Source organism: Anastrepha obliqua, chromosome 2 (assembly GCF_027943255.1).
Source record: "Anastrepha obliqua isolate idAnaObli1 chromosome 2, idAnaObli1_1.0, whole genome shotgun sequence".
Classification (NCBI taxonomy): Eukaryota; Metazoa; Arthropoda; class Insecta; order Diptera; family Tephritidae; genus Anastrepha; species Anastrepha obliqua.
In genome coordinates, this window is record NC_072893.1 from 26,496,181 (window position 1) to 26,513,708 (window position 17,528).

A 17,528-nucleotide genomic window follows, 5' to 3' on the forward strand; every position below is an offset into this window, starting at 1 on the left:
GCAGGCAATGGCAAACCACGGAGTGTATTTCTGCCTTAAAAAATCTCCGCAATAAAAATCATATTAATCAGAAATGGCACTCATACAACAAAATGTTCAGCTCTGAATTCACACTAGTGCTGCCACATCACAAAATGTTAGAAGCAACCCTCGTATGGAATTACGTATCTACTTGTGTATTTACTATAAGTCCAAGTGTGGTGGTGTGATTGGCAGGAGAATACCTTACCAAAAATGTAGTCTATTGGAATAAACAATATTCATGACTCTTATTAAGTAAATTAACAAAAACAAACAAAAAATTCTCTTAATTACTCGTATTTCACACCATTATGAAATTGCCTTCAAAATGCACAAAAACTATTGAACAAAATGCCACATATTTCATCTAAATCGAGTAATCCTGACTATGTTAATTTCATCATCGAATGTAAGCAAAAGATGTGTCAGACCTTTTTGATGGGCCTAAAAGCTTTTAACGACCGCCGTAGACAAATGAGTTGGTGCGTGACCCCCATGCAGTAGCACCCAGATTCGAATATTCGGATATGAAGCATCAAATGAAAAAAAAGTTCTCTAAAAGCGGTCGTCGCGCAACAGGCAATGGCAAACATCCGAGTGTATTTCTGCTATGAAAAAGACACGTATAAAAAACCATCATCCGCTCGGAAGCGGCAGATAACTGTAGGTTCCTCCGTTTGTGTAAAAATATCAAGGCGCACATCACGAAATAGGAACAAGAGCTCAACCAAACACCCAACAACAGGATTTATATAAAAGCTTCTATCCTAATAACCATGAATAATAGTAATAGAGCTCCGAAACTTAGAATGGAAGCACAAAGCAGAAACAAAGCGAATGCGACCGATATAGAACACCCAACAGATGCGTCACCCAAAGAAGGCCGCCCCCTATCTCCGGTGGCTGTGACTGTATTCACGCACAGACGATAAGCACGAACGCCTGAAGTAAAGCCTCAAGACGAACCCCAAGAGCCGACAAGTCGATTCGATTAACGATATTGCAATTTTCCGGTGCCCCATAGGTCACAAAGTAATCGATGCTATCGCCACTGCTCCTTTGATGATATTTCTGACATTTTCGATTTTAACCTCCTCTGAACAAAACAAAATTAAAATCCTAATAACTATCCAAACTATCATTGGGGCAATATGTGATGTGGTAGTCCTGTACAGTATGAATACATGGGAAATTAAACATTGCGGAAGGCAGAAATAGCTCGTATGCTTAGAAGAAGATGGGGTCTTCAACCCAAGTTTATATTGTGGTTGTATAAAGCGGTTCTTCTTCTTAATTGGCACGATAACCGCTTACGCGATTTTGGTCGAGTTTAACAAAGCGCGCCAGTCGTTTCTTTCACGTGCTTTCCGGCGTCAGTTGGAAACACCAAGTAAAGCCAAGACCTTCTCCACCTGATCTTTCAACCACCAGCTGATACCGCATCGAATTTTTTCAAAGCCGGAGCGTTTATATCCATTCGGATGACATGACCTAGCCAGCGTAGCCGCTGGATCTTTATTCACTGCACTATGTCTATGTCGTCGTAAAGCTCTTACAGCTCATTGTTCCATCGCTTGCGATATTCGTCGTCATCAAAGTGCAAAGGTCTAAAAATCTTACGCAGAATCTTTCTCTCAAACACTGCAAGTGACGCCTTTCGAATATTGTCATCGTCCAAGCTTCTGCCCAAAACATATTAGAACGGGCATGATGAGAGCCTTGTAGAGTGTTAGTTTTGTTCGTCGAGAGAATACTTTATTACTCTTATTGTATGGATCAGTGGTTAATCGAAAGCTCTAGGAAAAGATTACAATATGAAACTACTTGGTAGAATACAAAAATCAACCTGTGCAATAACGGTCGGTGTAATCAGATCATGTCCTATGGGGGGCTCTTAAGGCACTGGCATACCTTATTCCGATAGATCTGCATATCAGGAAGATGACAACAATGAGTGCATTTAGGTTAAATGAAACGGACCGCTGGCACGAAAAAACTTATGGTTTTGCCAAGTTTGTTATGTATTGCGACAAGCTCAGTAGACCTCGGAGAGGACTGACTACATCGTTCCGACGGCTTAGATTAGATTAGAGTAGATTTGTGGGAGGTTGGACAAGTCCAAGCACTCAGTCAGGAAGACCATTGCACTACACCCGGATAGATTACAGAAGAAATAGAGAGACAGGATAGATATTATATGGATGGTAAGACGGGCAAATTGGTTGGAGGTCACTCTTCCGCGAATCTTTTCAATTCATTGATGAATCTTAAAAGATCCGGAAGAGGAAGAGTATGAACTTTATTCGTGTCCGACTTTCAGCAGAAATTTTACCACTCCCTTTTCATCTCGGGAGGTATGGATTAAGGGATTCACACTTAACAACTTCGACACTACAGCCTATACAAATGGCTCTAAAATGGAATGTGGTGTTGGAGCTGGTATATATTCTCATAGACTTGCAGTGTCTTCCAGGTGAAAGTATTGGTAACAGGGGAAGCTTGTAGGCTACTAATCACAGACTTCTCTTTTAAGGGCAATATTGCTATTCTTTCGGACAGCCAAGCTGCAATCCAGGCACTAGATTCGACCCCAACAACCTCTAAACTGGTGGAACAAAGTAGAAATATACTTACCACCTTGACTACCTTAAACTGGGTCCCCGGACATCGGGGTATTGGAGGTAACGAAAAAGCAGATAAACAGGCAAGAGGGGGATCTGCCTTGAATAACATTCTTGTAGAATCGGTATTCACAACACTGGATGAAAAATAAATTTCCTCAAAATAACTACGAACCACAGATAGTCACTAGATGGAGAGATAAGACGGCATGCAAAGTTGCCAGATCGTTATGACCCACCAACAAACGTCAAGATTGACAAATATGAGACATCGGAGCGCGTGGAGACTCACGACAGTCATAGCTGGCTTTCGATCTATCGGGGAACAAGCAGCAAAAATGTGCCTTCGTCATAGAACACACTGTCATAGTTGTAAAGAACAGGAGAAAAAGGAAACAGTCTTCTATTTCCTCTGTGAATGCACTGCCCTATGGAAGGAGAGAATGGCAACCTTGGGCAAAGCACTGTTTGAGAATCTCGAACAGCTGTCTGGCTTAAACGTCAACAACCTAATAAGGTTCTCAAACCGCACAGGCTGGTTATAGTCAAACTGTAAATAACCGCTAAGCAAGTTGGTAGCGACCAACCAACCAACACTGTGGCATTGGAACACTACTCGACCAAGTCAGATTGAAAATGGGTTCAACCGTGGAGAGTATAGGTAGAGCCCATCTGTGATAGGGGATCTGCATTTCAGAAAAAGTCAATCATGCCTCTACGCTTCGGTTAAAGAGTAAGTACGATAATCTTCACTGACAGTCAGGGTAGCTAGAAAACAGTAAAATTGAAAGTCAGGAAGTGAAGGGGAGACTATGTCGAAAGAAAGGTTTACGCAAGCAATTAAGTCGTTTTTATTTTTATGATCTTCGTAAAATTACTAAGAAAGGGTGCTTCTGGAAGATGTAGAATTATAAATTGAAGCGGTAATTGAGAACTTTGTTAAACGGGAGAAATTTTTACGGTAGCTCCAGACGACGACTTTTTGGATCATATCAGGCCGTATGTCATAAGTGGTTTTCTGGCGCTCCTTCCCATAGATAATTTTGCGTTCAGCTCGAAACAAATTTTTCGAGATTTAAGTCTAGAAATCGGATGTCAATCATCAAATTGGTTATGAATAGAAAAAGTGTTGAAAAGTTTGAACTCGAATTTCTTTTTTTCTTATTTAATATTTGCCCGTAGTGGCAACACTTCGAAAGTTATCATTGAATTCCTCTGGGAAAAATTATTTTTTTCTTAAATTTGGTATAAAATGTTTACAGATTAATATTATTTACTCTGCTTTTTCAATTACCATTCATAAATGTCCAAAAAATTAAATCTTCTACTTAAAAAAAAAAAAATATCTTTTAAAAAAATCAAAACATGTTAAAAATTAAAAAATGAATGTTGGGAAAATTTTTGGGCCTTGGGAGAAGTTTAAAAGGTAGCAACTAGAAAAAAAGTTTGGGTCACCCTAGTACATACTTAATTTTCTGTTATTTTCAAAGGTATTCGGTGTGGAGGAAGAGCTCGGCCAAACACCTAACAGGCGCCAAATTTTTATTTTTTTTTATTCGAAAATTTACAACTTCTATATCAGTGTTGCCTAACCTCAAATTAGTTGCAAAATTGAGATTAAGTTTTTGATCTGTTATATATATATAATTGGCGCGTACACCCTTTTTGGGTGTTTGGCCGAGCTCCTCCTCCTATTTGTGGTGTGCGTCTTGATGTTGTTCCACAAATGGAGGGACCTACAGTTTCAAGCCGACTCTGAACGGCAGATATTTTTATGAGGAGCTTTTTCATGGCAGAAAGACACTCGGAGGTTTGCCATTGCCTGCCGAGGGGCGACCGCTATTAGAAACAACTTTTTCTTTATTTTGGTGTTTTACGGAGATTCGAACCTATGTTCTGTCTGTGAATTCCGAACGGTAGTCACGCACCAACTCATTCGACTACGGCGGCTGTTATTTGTAAGTAATACTCATTATCTGATTTTACAAATAAAATTACCTCAATAATGCCGAGTTTTCGAGTTCAAAAAAATTCCTTAGTTAAAATTATTTACTATGCAACACAGTGTAATTAATCAAACTTTTCTCATCGTTGCCATTTCTCGTTATCGAAAAAGACCTATCGACAAAGCAGCCAACTCGTCTCAGTCGTCGTGTTGCATTGCCGCGAGAGAGTCGTAATTTTCATTTCCAAAAAATACGTTCGCCAATTTTTGCATATTTTGCGTATATAGCAAATGTTCTAGAGCCGAAAATATAAAACTTTCGAATTGTAAATATTACGGAGAACCTTGAAAAAAAGTAAACTGAGTAAAGCGCTTTGTGAAAGAAATCAATTGAAATCAAACAACGCAGTTGGCAAAGGTAAACACGCGTTCATTAACATTCGCAAATCGTACTCAAACAACAAAGGAGCCCACAATAAGCCATAAGCGTGCAATTCATCTGACTTGGGCTCGCAAAGCTCTCCTAAGTCCGCCTCAAGCGGTTGTTGGCTAGTGCTAATTGAGCAACAAGTGGCGTTAGATATGTAGATTAGTGACATTTCCGACAGCGTATCAACACTAGAGCGGCAAAAGAGTGTTATTTAAAAGTATTGTTGTGATTTGTTGTTTTTTTTTTTGTTTCGTTTTTGAAACTGATCACAAGTCGAAAGAGTGCAATTTTTTTTATTTTTAGAGAAGATAAGATTAAGCCGAGAGATTAACACACTTTTTACCACATATTGCTTCTTCTATTTAACAGTCTCTCTCTCTCTCTCTCTCTCTCTCTCTCTCACACACTCTCTCTCCTTTTCTTTTTCTTTCTAAAGCTGAGAATAATATGTTTACATCGCCCAAGCTATGCCGGGAATTGAAATTTTGGATTTGTACGTTTGTTTTAATATCAACTTTATTTCGCATTTTCGATGCTGTGCCGGCACCAGCCACTAACACAAATGGATCGGGTGGTAAGTAGATGAAATAAAGAGAGCAACTTAGTAAAATTGACGCCAAAAGCAATAGCATCATAGTAAACAGAGAATCGCTCAGAAATGTTGAAGTTGTACCCCACTTAACAGCGCTCTCTGCAGCTACCCCCGCTTACTTACATACTTACATATTCTTCTATCGCGCTTCTGATAGCCAAGCAGCAATCAAGGCCTTAAGCTCATTAACAGTGTGAGTCGAAATTACTTTGTAGGCTGATTAACTTCCCTTTCCCGCATTTCCGAATTCTTTCAAACTCTGCAGGTATTCAGGGTGTCAGATAACAATCGCATTGCAAAAAAATTATATGATCACTGGACTAGCTAGCAAGGGCACACTCTGAGTGGTGTCAGTGTTCCTCAATATTTATTATATTTTCCTGCTAAGCGAATTAGCATCTCAAAAGTTGTTTGGTTTGTTTGGTTCACCTCACCATTTTAAATACGGTGTGATTTAAAAATTACTTGATTGCGTTATAAATAACACGCCGAGTGCTTTGCTGGGATGTCATTTATTGTTGTGTGTTGTATTGGGATACGATAGTGATGCCCTATGACGTGATATGATAACTAGCGTGGTAATATGTTACAATGTACATATATAGGCTGATATACTAAACCGTGATATGATATCATGCCTTGATCTCGAGCAACAAAGCGCGATCTAGCAGTCTGCTGTGTTGATAAGTGACTTAGTGTATACCGTCAAGGCATGTTAATGTGATGTGATGAAATATAATCTGGCATGATGTGGTCATCACTTTAATCTGTGCTGCTCGTGACATTATTTTGCGACGTTTTGTCAAAAAATTAATAGAAAACTCGAAAAACTATTATGTAAGGGTGAATTCAACTACTGACATGTAAGGAATTTTTATTTTTTTATTCAGTTATGGCGGTGCCTTATACAAAAATATCAGAAATTTTCATCATTTTGTTGTTGCTGCTGTTGTAGCAGTATAAATATTCTCCACATGTACGGGAAATGATGCTGGAGTGACAGTCTTTTGCAGGGTATGTTTCAAATCTGGGTCGTTCCTGTAGCTGTCGTGCAAACACATCACCCGATGCCATGTGATGTGATGCGATGTGATGGCAGGTCGTGTAAAGCGATGTCACATCACATGATGTTTTTGATCAGATGATGTTTTTGATCACATGATGTTTTTTGATGTGATGTAGTTTGAAATATGAAATAATACACATATCACTTATTTACTTCAATAGTGGCATAAAAAAAAAATTTAAGAAGTATGCAGAAGGGACACCATCCTATTTTATGTTGTGTAAAAATTCATAGTGATTTCTATTAATAGCATCTCATCACATGAAAATGTATCTTTACTTTTACTTAGGTAGGCATAGTAAATAAAAAAACTTTGAAGCCGTTTTTCTCAACAGTAAATGAGCAATATGTCGAAAAGTCTAAAATGATGCCTACTACGTAATTTTGATCCACTTTCCCAAAGGCACACCCGTCCTAATCGTCTAATCAGAAAGAGTCCTCTTCCCTTCTGAAGGAATTTTGAAAGAAGGCTTGGCTTTGTAGTGTCCGCATCAACTTTTTTGTAAAAAAGAAATCTGCTTGGTCAGGCAGGAGTTTTTAGCTCATGGGTTACTCATCTTATCACCAGAAGGTTTATTCAAAAGTTAGGGTATGTAGTCCTGGCTGGCCGAAAGCCATCACATAGACCTATTGGTCCTTAATGGTACCAGATGGACTTTACGTTTCTTTGTGGGAGACATCTTTTAATGAGCCTGCGTCCTTTGCGAGTCTAAGTAAGCCCGGAAGCTCTAGCTTCGAGATACATTCCAACTTCTCATATTGTAAAGCTCCTAAGCATTTCATTCGTACTCTAGCTAATGCAGGCCTAGGTGGTGGTAGAAGGTGTTCTAGAGTTTCCCTCCCTTCCAGTTCATTGCAACATTTGCAGTTATCGTTGTTTGCGATTCCGATCTTCTGTGCGTGTGCCGCTAGCAAATAGTGCTCTGCCAGTATATCTCCGATAGTTCTGCTTTCTTTTCTAGGCAGAGTTAGTACGAATCTGGCGTATTTCTCTGCATTTTGTGTACGGCTTTGTCAGTTCTGTTTTCAGAAAGAGAGTGATGGGTACATATATGTCTCGGCAATCGAATACCTGCCTTAGCGAGCTCATCGTTCAGTAAATAGTAATCTATCCATTACCGCAGAGTTCATCCATTTTCGATCAGCACATTCCTAGTTAGTGCAAGAAGCCATAATTGCTTTAATAGCCGCTTGGCTATCACTTGAAAATATTTGTCGAAGTAAAAGGTTTTCCAATAAGAGGTGTTATCCCCGTAAAAGATCAATGGTTTCGTTGCTTGTGTGGCACGTAGCACTGTCTTGTTCAAAAAATAAACGTTGTCCAGATCAATACCATCCAATTCCGGCCATACGAATCGTTAATCATCTCTCGATAGCGCAACCCATTCACCGTAATTGTGGCTCTAGCTTCATTTTCGAAAAAGTAAGGTGAAATTACTCCGCCGAACCATAAACCGCACCAAACAGCCACACATTGAGGATAGAGAGGCTTTTAAACAATAACTCTTGGATTTTCTGAACCCAAGATCCGACAATTTTGCTTGTTGACGAAGCCACCGAGGTGGAAATGGGCCTCATCACTCAAGATGATTTTTCGATGATGGAATTCCGGATCATTTTCAGGCATTTCAACGACCCAATCAGCAAAGACACAACGTTGTTGATGATCGGCCGTCTTGAGTTCTTGTGTTAACTGAACTTTATAAGCCTGAAGTCCCAAATCTTTATGCAAAATAGGGTGTAATTACGTTTGAGGAATGCCTAATTCCAAAGAACGACGAGGAATGGACAAACCTGGGTTTTCTTCAACACTTTCGGCTACAGCAGCAATATTTTCGGCTGTTCTTGAGCGACGTGCACGGGTTTTATTCTTCACATCACTAACTTGCCCCAGCAGCTCGAATTTTTTCACCAATTTCGGTATTGCGGTCCGACAAGGTGCTTCACGATGACTCAAAAATGTTGGAGTTTTACGAACCAAATTTTCACAATTTTTATAGTGAATTTTCATAATTTCAATGCGTTGTTTAAGCGTGTATCGTTCCATTTTTATAAATGGCGTAGTTTCTACTTGTCAAATATCAAAAAATGACAGCTTCAAAAGTGGCATCCACCGAAATAGCGGGCTATTCAAAATAACACCTGTTATTGGAAAACCCTTTATTAAGAGGAGTTAATTCCAGAGCAAATTCAGCTGCTTTTGTTGTGGCATAGATTTCAGCTACAGTAATTAGAGAGTCTGAAAGATTTTTACAGATTAAATTTCAGATAAAAGACGACTGTTCCAACTCCTTCCGCCATTTTGTACCCATCTGCAAAGAAATTGTATGAATTGCTCTATAATGGCGCTAGACTTTTTTCCAAATTTAACTCGTTGAATCCCGTAATTAAATCCTTCCGTTTGGATCCAGAATGCTGCTGTCTTCAGTCTTAGAGCAGATCTTTTGACCGAGTTTCTTACTAATATACTAATTTGATTGGATACCAGCGAGTCTTTCTATTACCCTTGTTGAAGTTGTGCTCATAGCGCTGGTTACACATATTCCTTTACACGCTCTTCAAACTTTTAACGTACACATTGTTGATCTAATGAGCGCCATGTATATCCAATATGTGAGAGAAGGAGATAAGCCTCAAGTTTTATCAAACATTCTTCTGATTAGCAACTGCAGCACTCAGACACAATTAAATCCAATGGGTTCTCTTTTTAATTTTCTTTAAATCTACTCGACCTCTGAAGAAATCTGAGTAGATCTTGTGGTGCCAAGGAGCCAAGGTGGTCGCTTCTTAACACATCAGTGTCAAAGACCTCAAGCCTGATTCGAGCGAAGGCGGAGCAGACGCACAGAAAGTGGCCCGCCGTCTCATTCTCCTCTCCACATGCTGGGCAAAGTCCACTATCTGAGATACCCACCTTTTCCATGTGATTTGCCCATAGAAAGTGGCCCGTAATCAGTTCAACCAGTCTTCTACAGTCCCCTCTGCTTAGTGACAGGAGGAACTACGACAGTCGGTGGGACATGACAGGTAACACAGTTTTGTCCATCTGCAGCCTCTCTCAGCCTGCCAAGATCACTTGTGGGTTAGGGTAAACCGTTTGCTAACCGTGGCTTTGATTGCTGCAGAAGGAAGTGGCAGAACCGGCTCAGGGTGAAAAAAGTTGGCCTCAGAGCCCAGTCTGGCTAAAAAGTCAGAGATCTCGTTTCCCGCGATACCCACGTGTCCCGAGACCCATGTTAGCATCAGGCTATTATATCTACCGACATAGTTCAGCCTGGATTTACAGTACTCGACTACCCTTGAAGTGGTTGGGGGGCTGTCTAAGGCTATGAGCGCAGCTTGGCTGTCGCTGCAGACACATATAGATCTGCCTCTCCATCTGTTTTCCACAACAAATTTCATTGCTTCTTAAACAGCATAAAACTCCTCTTGAAATTCAGATGCCTGCATTGACAGAGCAAAGTGCAGATTTTTCCCGCTGGATTCCACGTAGACCCCAGAGCCGGAGCCGTGCTCGGTCCTGGAGCCATCCGTGAAAATGCGAAAACAGTGTTTACCGTGCTCATTTTATGAGTTTCACCACAGTTGAGCCTCTGGCAGCAGCACACTGTATCTCTTGTCAAGCACGACTCTGGATGGCATGGAGTCAAGAGGCATGACAAGGATCTTTGGATCGAAGTTCATGCCTACTCTGTTGTCCAATGCCGTAAAGGGGCCGTACCAATTTCCATTGTGTTTCAGCCTGCAGATAACCTTCAAGGCTTCTCCTTGGATGAAAACATCAAGTGGTAGTAGACTAATTAGAGCATCTAATGCCGGGTCTGAAGTGGTCGGAAAAGCTTCGACGGAACAGATGGCCACAGTGCGTTGTAGTCTGTAAAGAGTACTATCCCCGTCTTATTTGGATTTATTTCCAGTGCGACCATTTCCGTCCACTTGTAGATCTCTTTAAGCGCCCTTGTGTGTATTTCACTCATCGTTTGTGGACGCCTACCTGAGATGGTAACAGTCAAGTCGTCAGCATATGCCGCCAGTTTCGGTCGGCTATTCCCAAGTTTGATGAGAATCTGATTTATCACTAGGTTTCAAGAATAGGGAAAAGCACTCCTTCCTGTGGAGCTCCTCTGTTCACCTATTTCGAGACTCTACTGGGCCCTCATGCGCCCATCAGTATCCGACAGTTTAGTTGGCTGTCGATCCAGTGAATAGCACAAACAAGAACTAAATCGTTTGCATCTCAAAATTTCTAGTGGCTCACTGTGATATGTCGCCGCAGCGTAGAACAGCAAGCACTCCCATTTCATATCCGCGCAGCGCTTCGCTAAACTCCCTAAAACATTTATTTTATTTTTTAAATACTTCTTATTCCTACAGAAAACGACCCATGTGTGGTGAAACAAGGAGTTTTTGGAAAATGTACTCTACCCCGAAATTGTCCCGATCTCATAACGCAAATGCAAAATTTGGGACTTTCAAAAAAGGATGTGGTCCACTGTGGTTTCACCACCTTTGAAGAAATAATTTGCTGCCCTGTGGCAGCGGATACAAATGTTTTAGGAATTTTTAATACCACAAATGATTTTATAAAGAATAATAGGAATTCGAATGGCGGCAACAATGAACGCGGAGATTTCGGCGCCCAAGAGCGCAAAGCGCTGAAAGGTAGGAGAACTTCCACACCACACAAATGATGTACGTAACAATTGCCTTATGTCTTGATTATTCTGCTTTCTCTTCAAAAATTTGCTCAGCATGTCGCTTACTCGAGGACTTTACAGAGCCATTCCCCGTGCCGCATATACTTGGCGGCTCACCGGTTGCGCCGGGCGAATACCCGCACATGGCTGCAATCGGTTACGCATCCATTAATGAACGAGGCCCGCCCTATGATATACGTTGCGGTGGCACACTCATAGCCAAACGTTTTGTGCTCACGGCGGCGCATTGCGTTAATCGACGTGACAGCGTGCCGGCTATTGTGCGTTTGGGCGTGACCGATTTTAATAATGCCGACCAAATGAAAAATGCTGTCGATATGCCCATTGAGGTGAGAAATGTTTGCTAAGTATTCAGAAATCGATAATTCAACTACTTTCTTTTTTATTGACAGTTGGTGCACATCCACAAGGACTATAACAGCCTGCAGAAGTATGACGATATTGCCATAATCGAGCTAAAAAATGACGTCGAGTACTCCTCGCTGGTATTTCCAGCTTGCCTGCATACAGACCTGGCTGATCCGCCGCTAAGCGCGCAACTCAATGTAACTGGCTGGGGTACAACTAACTTGAGAAGTAGGTATTAAATTATTGAAATCGCGCACAAATGGTATCCAAATTTTTAATTTGTCTCTACTTACCATAAAAAATGTTTTTCTCCCTCCAAAGCACGTGAAAAATCCAACGTTCTACTCACGGCACGTGTTAAGATTTTTTCCTTAGAAGACTGCAATGCCGCCTATACGCGCCTAGGTATTTTACCCGCGCGCGGAATATTGCCCACACAAATGTGCATTCATGATCCAGATTTGATCAGTGACGCCTGTTGGGGCGACTCCGGTGGACCGCTCAATCTCATAATCGACGAAAAATATCGCAAAATGCAGGTTATTGGCATAGTCTCGGCTGGAAGTGGTTGCGCGACGACCACGCCTAGTTTGTATACACGAGTTGCGTCGTATTTGGATTTTATAGAGGATATCGTGTGGAAGGATTTATGAAATTTTAGTATATAAAGGGTGGTCCAGAGACAAGTTTCTTTTTGAATCGTATGTTGGTTTGGCATTGCCTGTTCTTACACACTCGTGTTTGACTTAAGGTCGGAATTATATCTGCCAATGGAAATGAGTCACCTTATGACTGAACAAATCCTACAAAAATAAGTGTTTACAGAAATTAGAGTGGGGTTAAGGTAGTAGCATACGTCGATGACTTGGTCCTGATGGTATCGAGACCGTTTCCCTCAGTCATGGCTGAGATTTTGGAAAGGTCCCTGGCTGTACTCAGTCGCTGGACTGCCACTTGCGGCCTCCGAGTCGACGCTGACAAAACGGAACTGCTGCTATTTACCAGAAAATATAAACCTCCACCCTTTCGACTTCCCAAATTAAAAAACCACGTTCTTCCGCTCTCATCGGAAGTTATGTATCTTGGAGTGATACTTGACTCCAAGCTCCATTGGAAGCAACACATTGACAATCGGGTAAAGAAGGCCAGCATACCTTCTACTCCTGCAAATCTATGTTCGGTAAACAATGAGGACTCAAGCCACAGGTCGAGCTGTGAATGTACAACGCAGTGGTTTTGCCACTTTTAACGTATGGATGCCTGGTTTGGTTAGAAGGAAGGGCTATAATATCACTAAACTGGGGAGGGTGCAAAGAACTGCATGTATTGGCATAACCGGATCATGTAAAACTTGTCCCAGTGCTGCCCTAAATGTTGTTTTGCACTTACTTTCTATCGACTTTTACGTTATTTCCATCGCAGCTCAAAATGCAATTAGACTAATGGAGATTAGCCTCTGGAGGCAATCTCTCAAGGGACATGGTAGCATTTTCAGGCAGTTAACACCGTATTTCTCCGAGCTAGAGTTAGAGGCTCGTGCTAGGGCAATCTTCCAAATAGGCAGGATTGGATCGAGGGGAAAATCTGTAGCGAAGCTTGCACCTCTGTCTTCACTGACGGTTCCAAGATGGAATCGGAAATCGGAGCAGGGGTTTTCTCTAAATCGGCCAATTTATTTATCTTCTTTAAACTACCGAATACTGTTAATGTTTTTCAAGCAGAAGTCATTGCGATCCTGCAGGCATGCAAAATGCTTAGGGAATGCGGGAGCGAGGAAGATATTAACATTTTCTCCGATAGTCAAGCCGCGATTAAGGCTCTGACGACGTCATGGTGAAGATTGAAAGTAGTAAACTCCTGTAAGGAGGAGATGAAATCTCTTGGGTAATCTTTCAAATCTCGCAAGGAATATTTCTCTAATCTGGGTTCCAGAACATGGGAACATAGAGGGAAACGAAACTGCTGATGAACTTGCCAAAAGGGGCCTGAATTGGCCTCAGAAACCTCCTACCCGATCATCGGCATCCCCCTGACACTTGCTAAAGGGGAATTGCACAACTCATTTCTCAGGAAAGCATGGATCAGATGGAGCTCCATTTCTTCGTGTGGTATTTCGAAAATCCTATGGCCTCAGTACAATAGACGGAGGACGCAGATAGTCCTGGAGACTCCACGCCATTCAATTTCCAAAGTCGTACCTGTACCGATCACTGGACTATCGCCACACACGCAGAAATGTTAGATCTTCCATTTAATCTCCATTGAAGAAGCTGTGGAAACCTTTCAGAGAAGGAGACTGTTGAACATTTTCTCTATAAATGTCCGAGTTTGGCAGCTAGACGATTGAGGTCCTTTCTTCGACACCCTGGGGCAGTGCGCCAACCTAAATACCATCAATCTTCTCTATTATATCAACAGCCCTGACTGGCTTCAGTACTACTTGAGGAGTGCCAGACTGGGACTGCAACCATTTCACCTCCCTACCTAAGTGTTTACAAAGTAACAAATTTGTCCCACAAAAAGAAAAACTAGAGCTTCCCGACGTCGTGCTGTACGCAACTCTATCCAGAAATATCAACTCGCTATCGATCCCAAGAACTCAACATTTCACGAGCCGGCCTGATGTGAATTGTTCGTGAAACTCTCGGGCTATTCACACAGAAGGTACAAATTACTCAGTTGGATTGTTCTATTCAGTTCGGCATCTTAGTAGTCGTAGCATCGCCCAGGAGCTAAAGATCGACCATACAATAGTTGTAAACCATTTGCTCAAAGCTGGATTCAAGAAGAAGCTCGATGTTTGGGAGCCACACCAATTAACACCAAAAAACAGGAGGGATCGAATTTCCATCTGCGAAGCCTGGACTAAGCAGCTCAACGGTAGTCAAAGCAGGACTAATGGCCAGCGAGGTTCTACTGTGTATTTGATGGGGCTTGAAAAGAATCATTTACTATGAGTTGCTTCCGTATGGCCAAACACTAAATTTAGATCTCTACTGTCCACAACTGAACCGTTTGAAGCTAGCGATTGATCAGAAACGACCAGAATTGGCCAACAGAAGAGGTTTTGCCTTCCATCAGGGCAAAGCAAGGCTACCCACGTCTGTAGTGACTCGCCAAAAACTCGGGAAGCTTGGTTGGGAAGTTTTAATGCATCCACAATAGAGTCCGGACCTGGCACCAAGCAATTACCACCTTTTTCTCTCATTCTAAGTGATAAGAAATTGGTATCGAGAGAAGATTGTGAAAATCTATTACTAGAGAGGTATTATGAAGTTACCTTTAAAATGGCAACAAATTATACAAAAAACGGTTGGAACATAATCGGACAATCTGAAACATCTTAAATAAAGTTTTGAATTTTACGCAAAAATAATGGACTCCCGAGCTCCCTTTCCCTATCTGTGGTGTGCGTCTTGATGTTGTTCCACAAATGTATGGACTTATAATTTTAATCCCGATTCGAACGGCAAATGGCTTTTATCTTTTATGACGGTTCTTTTTTTATGGCAGAAATACACTCGGAGGTTTGCTATTGCCTGCCGAGGGGCGACCGCTATTAGAAAAATGTTTTTCTTAATTTTGCTGTTTCACCGAGATTCGAACCTGCGAATTTCCAAATGATAGTCCCGCACCATCCCATTCGGCTACGGTGGCGCGGGCATATAACTTATGGAAAAGCCCATTTTTCCCTGGTGATCGCTACAGGGCCATGACTATTGATTTTTTATGTTCAGAAAGTAAGCGGCTCAGCGCCAATTGACCACCTTGAAACTGCGATGTGACCCGACACAAATCTTTTTTGGTGGGCTGCCTCGAAAAATCGTCGCCATGGACCGAGCCATTCATGAGATTGGACAATTACGGGACCATTAACGAGTTCTAGATTTTAATAGTGGATTGCCCAAATGCACTGCTGCGAAGTAAGTCTACAAAAGTGAAATGGTATTCCATAAATAATGGGATTATTTACGCCTTCCTATAATGCCGCAAGAAACCGCAGAAATTGACTTTTGTTCACTTTATTTGAATTTTAAAAAGAAACTTGTATTTGGATCACCCTGTCAGCGAAAAAGAAAAATACTATGTAAATCCCTTTATTTATTTAGATGACTTTTGTTTTGAGTTATTACTTTTTACTTATTTTTACTTGTTATATACCAAATGTGAGATTATATTTAAAAAATGATTGGAAGCTTCAACCCGTGAAAAATGGTTTTTTTAACAAAAAATTTGGATAATGCGGTTTTACTTGGATAATGTGGTTTTTGTTAATTAAGTTTTTTAAGCCCACTGTAGGAAAGTGGTTCCAGTGCAAAAGTTCGCGCAAATGGTGAAAGTTTTTATTTGGCGGTTCAAACAGCCTAGGACTACCGGCTGCGGCACTCAAAGTGTAAGCAATTAAAAAGGACATAAATTTGGATTGGAAAGTTACTTTTATTCAATTCGAAGTAAAAAATGTGTGGAAATAATATAAAATTAAGTATCAATTTACTTTTGCTCGATGTGACCACCTTTGCCTTGACTATGGTCTTGAGACGGCCCAGAAACGAATCGCAAGCTGTCCGAATGTCACTTCCATGTATTTTGGCCCACTCGCGGACAATGATTTTTTTCAGCGCCTCGAGACTGGTGAATCTTTTACTTCAGACCTTGCTCTCCAAAATGGCCCAGAAGAGAATAATTTATTGGACTCCCGTCTGGTGAATTTGAGAGCCATTGTGTGGACGTTATGAAGTTCGGAATTTTTGTTTATAACCATTCTTGGTTCACTCCAGCTTTTGTGAGACGATGCCGAGTTGTGTTGAAGCGTCCATGGCCTGCCACCGAAAGGTTTGTCTGCCGACGTCTTCAAAGCAACCTCCAGAATACTTTTCCGATAATATTTCACTTTTACTTGACGCCAGGCTCGATGAAAATGATTGGAGAGCACCCATCTGCGGTTACAGCGGCCCAAACCATTACCTGTGGTGGATGCGGCCTTCTGGTGCCCAATAGATGACTCAAATTCTCATATGAACGGTCGGTAAATAAACCCTATCGTTTTGGAAGTTTACGTATTGCTCAATTTGACAAATTTTCTCGTCAGAAAACCCAATGTTCGGAAATGGACCGCTTTCGGCCAAGCGAAGCAACTCCATCGCTCTCTTAAGTCTGACTTTTTGCTGCTTAGGGGAGAGATCATGCGCCTTTTGGATCCTGTAAGGTTTGAATTTGAGATAATTTTTCAGTATGCGGTGGATACCTCGGTCAGATATTTTTAGTTTTCTCGCCATTTGATTGGCCCTTCGTCGGGGACTTCGCTCAAGTCGCTTCTTCACTTTTTGAACCATTTCACGTGGCTTTCCAGTCTTTTGATGACCACCTCCATGACGTTTCGCGATGCTACCACTATCATTGTAACAGGTAATGGTGCGATAATCAAAAACTTTATTTACTTTAAGGTGCTCGAGCTCACGAACAATCGCTGGTAGTGATTGTGCATCCAAATTTAATGCAATCAGACTTTACGTTTGAAATCCATTACTGATTTTCTCTTCTCGCATTTACTCCCGACAAAATGCTTCCGCGCGCTTGTCAAGAATACGCTGAACTGTCATTTACCCAACTAACACACAGCTGATGCCCGTGCATCCGCTGCACAAGCGGTCTGAAGTTGGTTAGTCTTCGAATTCCGGACCCTGTATTATTTTGTTTAAGTGTAAAAAGTTTCTTGGAGTAGCTTTGTTTATCTCTGGCTAAGTGATTATTGGACATAATAAGAGGACGTCTCAAGGCCTCCTTTGA

General features: G+C 41.4%; 1 protein-coding gene across 1 annotated transcript; it reads left to right on the forward strand.

The window, feature by feature from the left end:
* Positions 1 to 4,802: 4,802 nt before the first annotated feature.
* LOC129238890 (serine protease persephone-like) lies at positions 4,803 to 14,937 on the forward strand. The gene is made up of 6 exons (XM_054874115.1): positions 4,803 to 5,005; positions 5,454 to 5,591; positions 11,050 to 11,337; positions 11,427 to 11,722; positions 11,786 to 11,969; positions 12,063 to 14,937. Exons 2-6 carry the CDS (start codon positions 5,465 to 5,467, stop codon positions 12,392 to 12,394), a joined length of 1,227 nt encoding a protein of 408 aa, XP_054730090.1. The 5' UTR covers positions 4,803 to 5,005; positions 5,454 to 5,464; the 3' UTR covers positions 12,395 to 14,937.
* Positions 14,938 to 17,528: the final 2,591 nt, after the last annotated feature.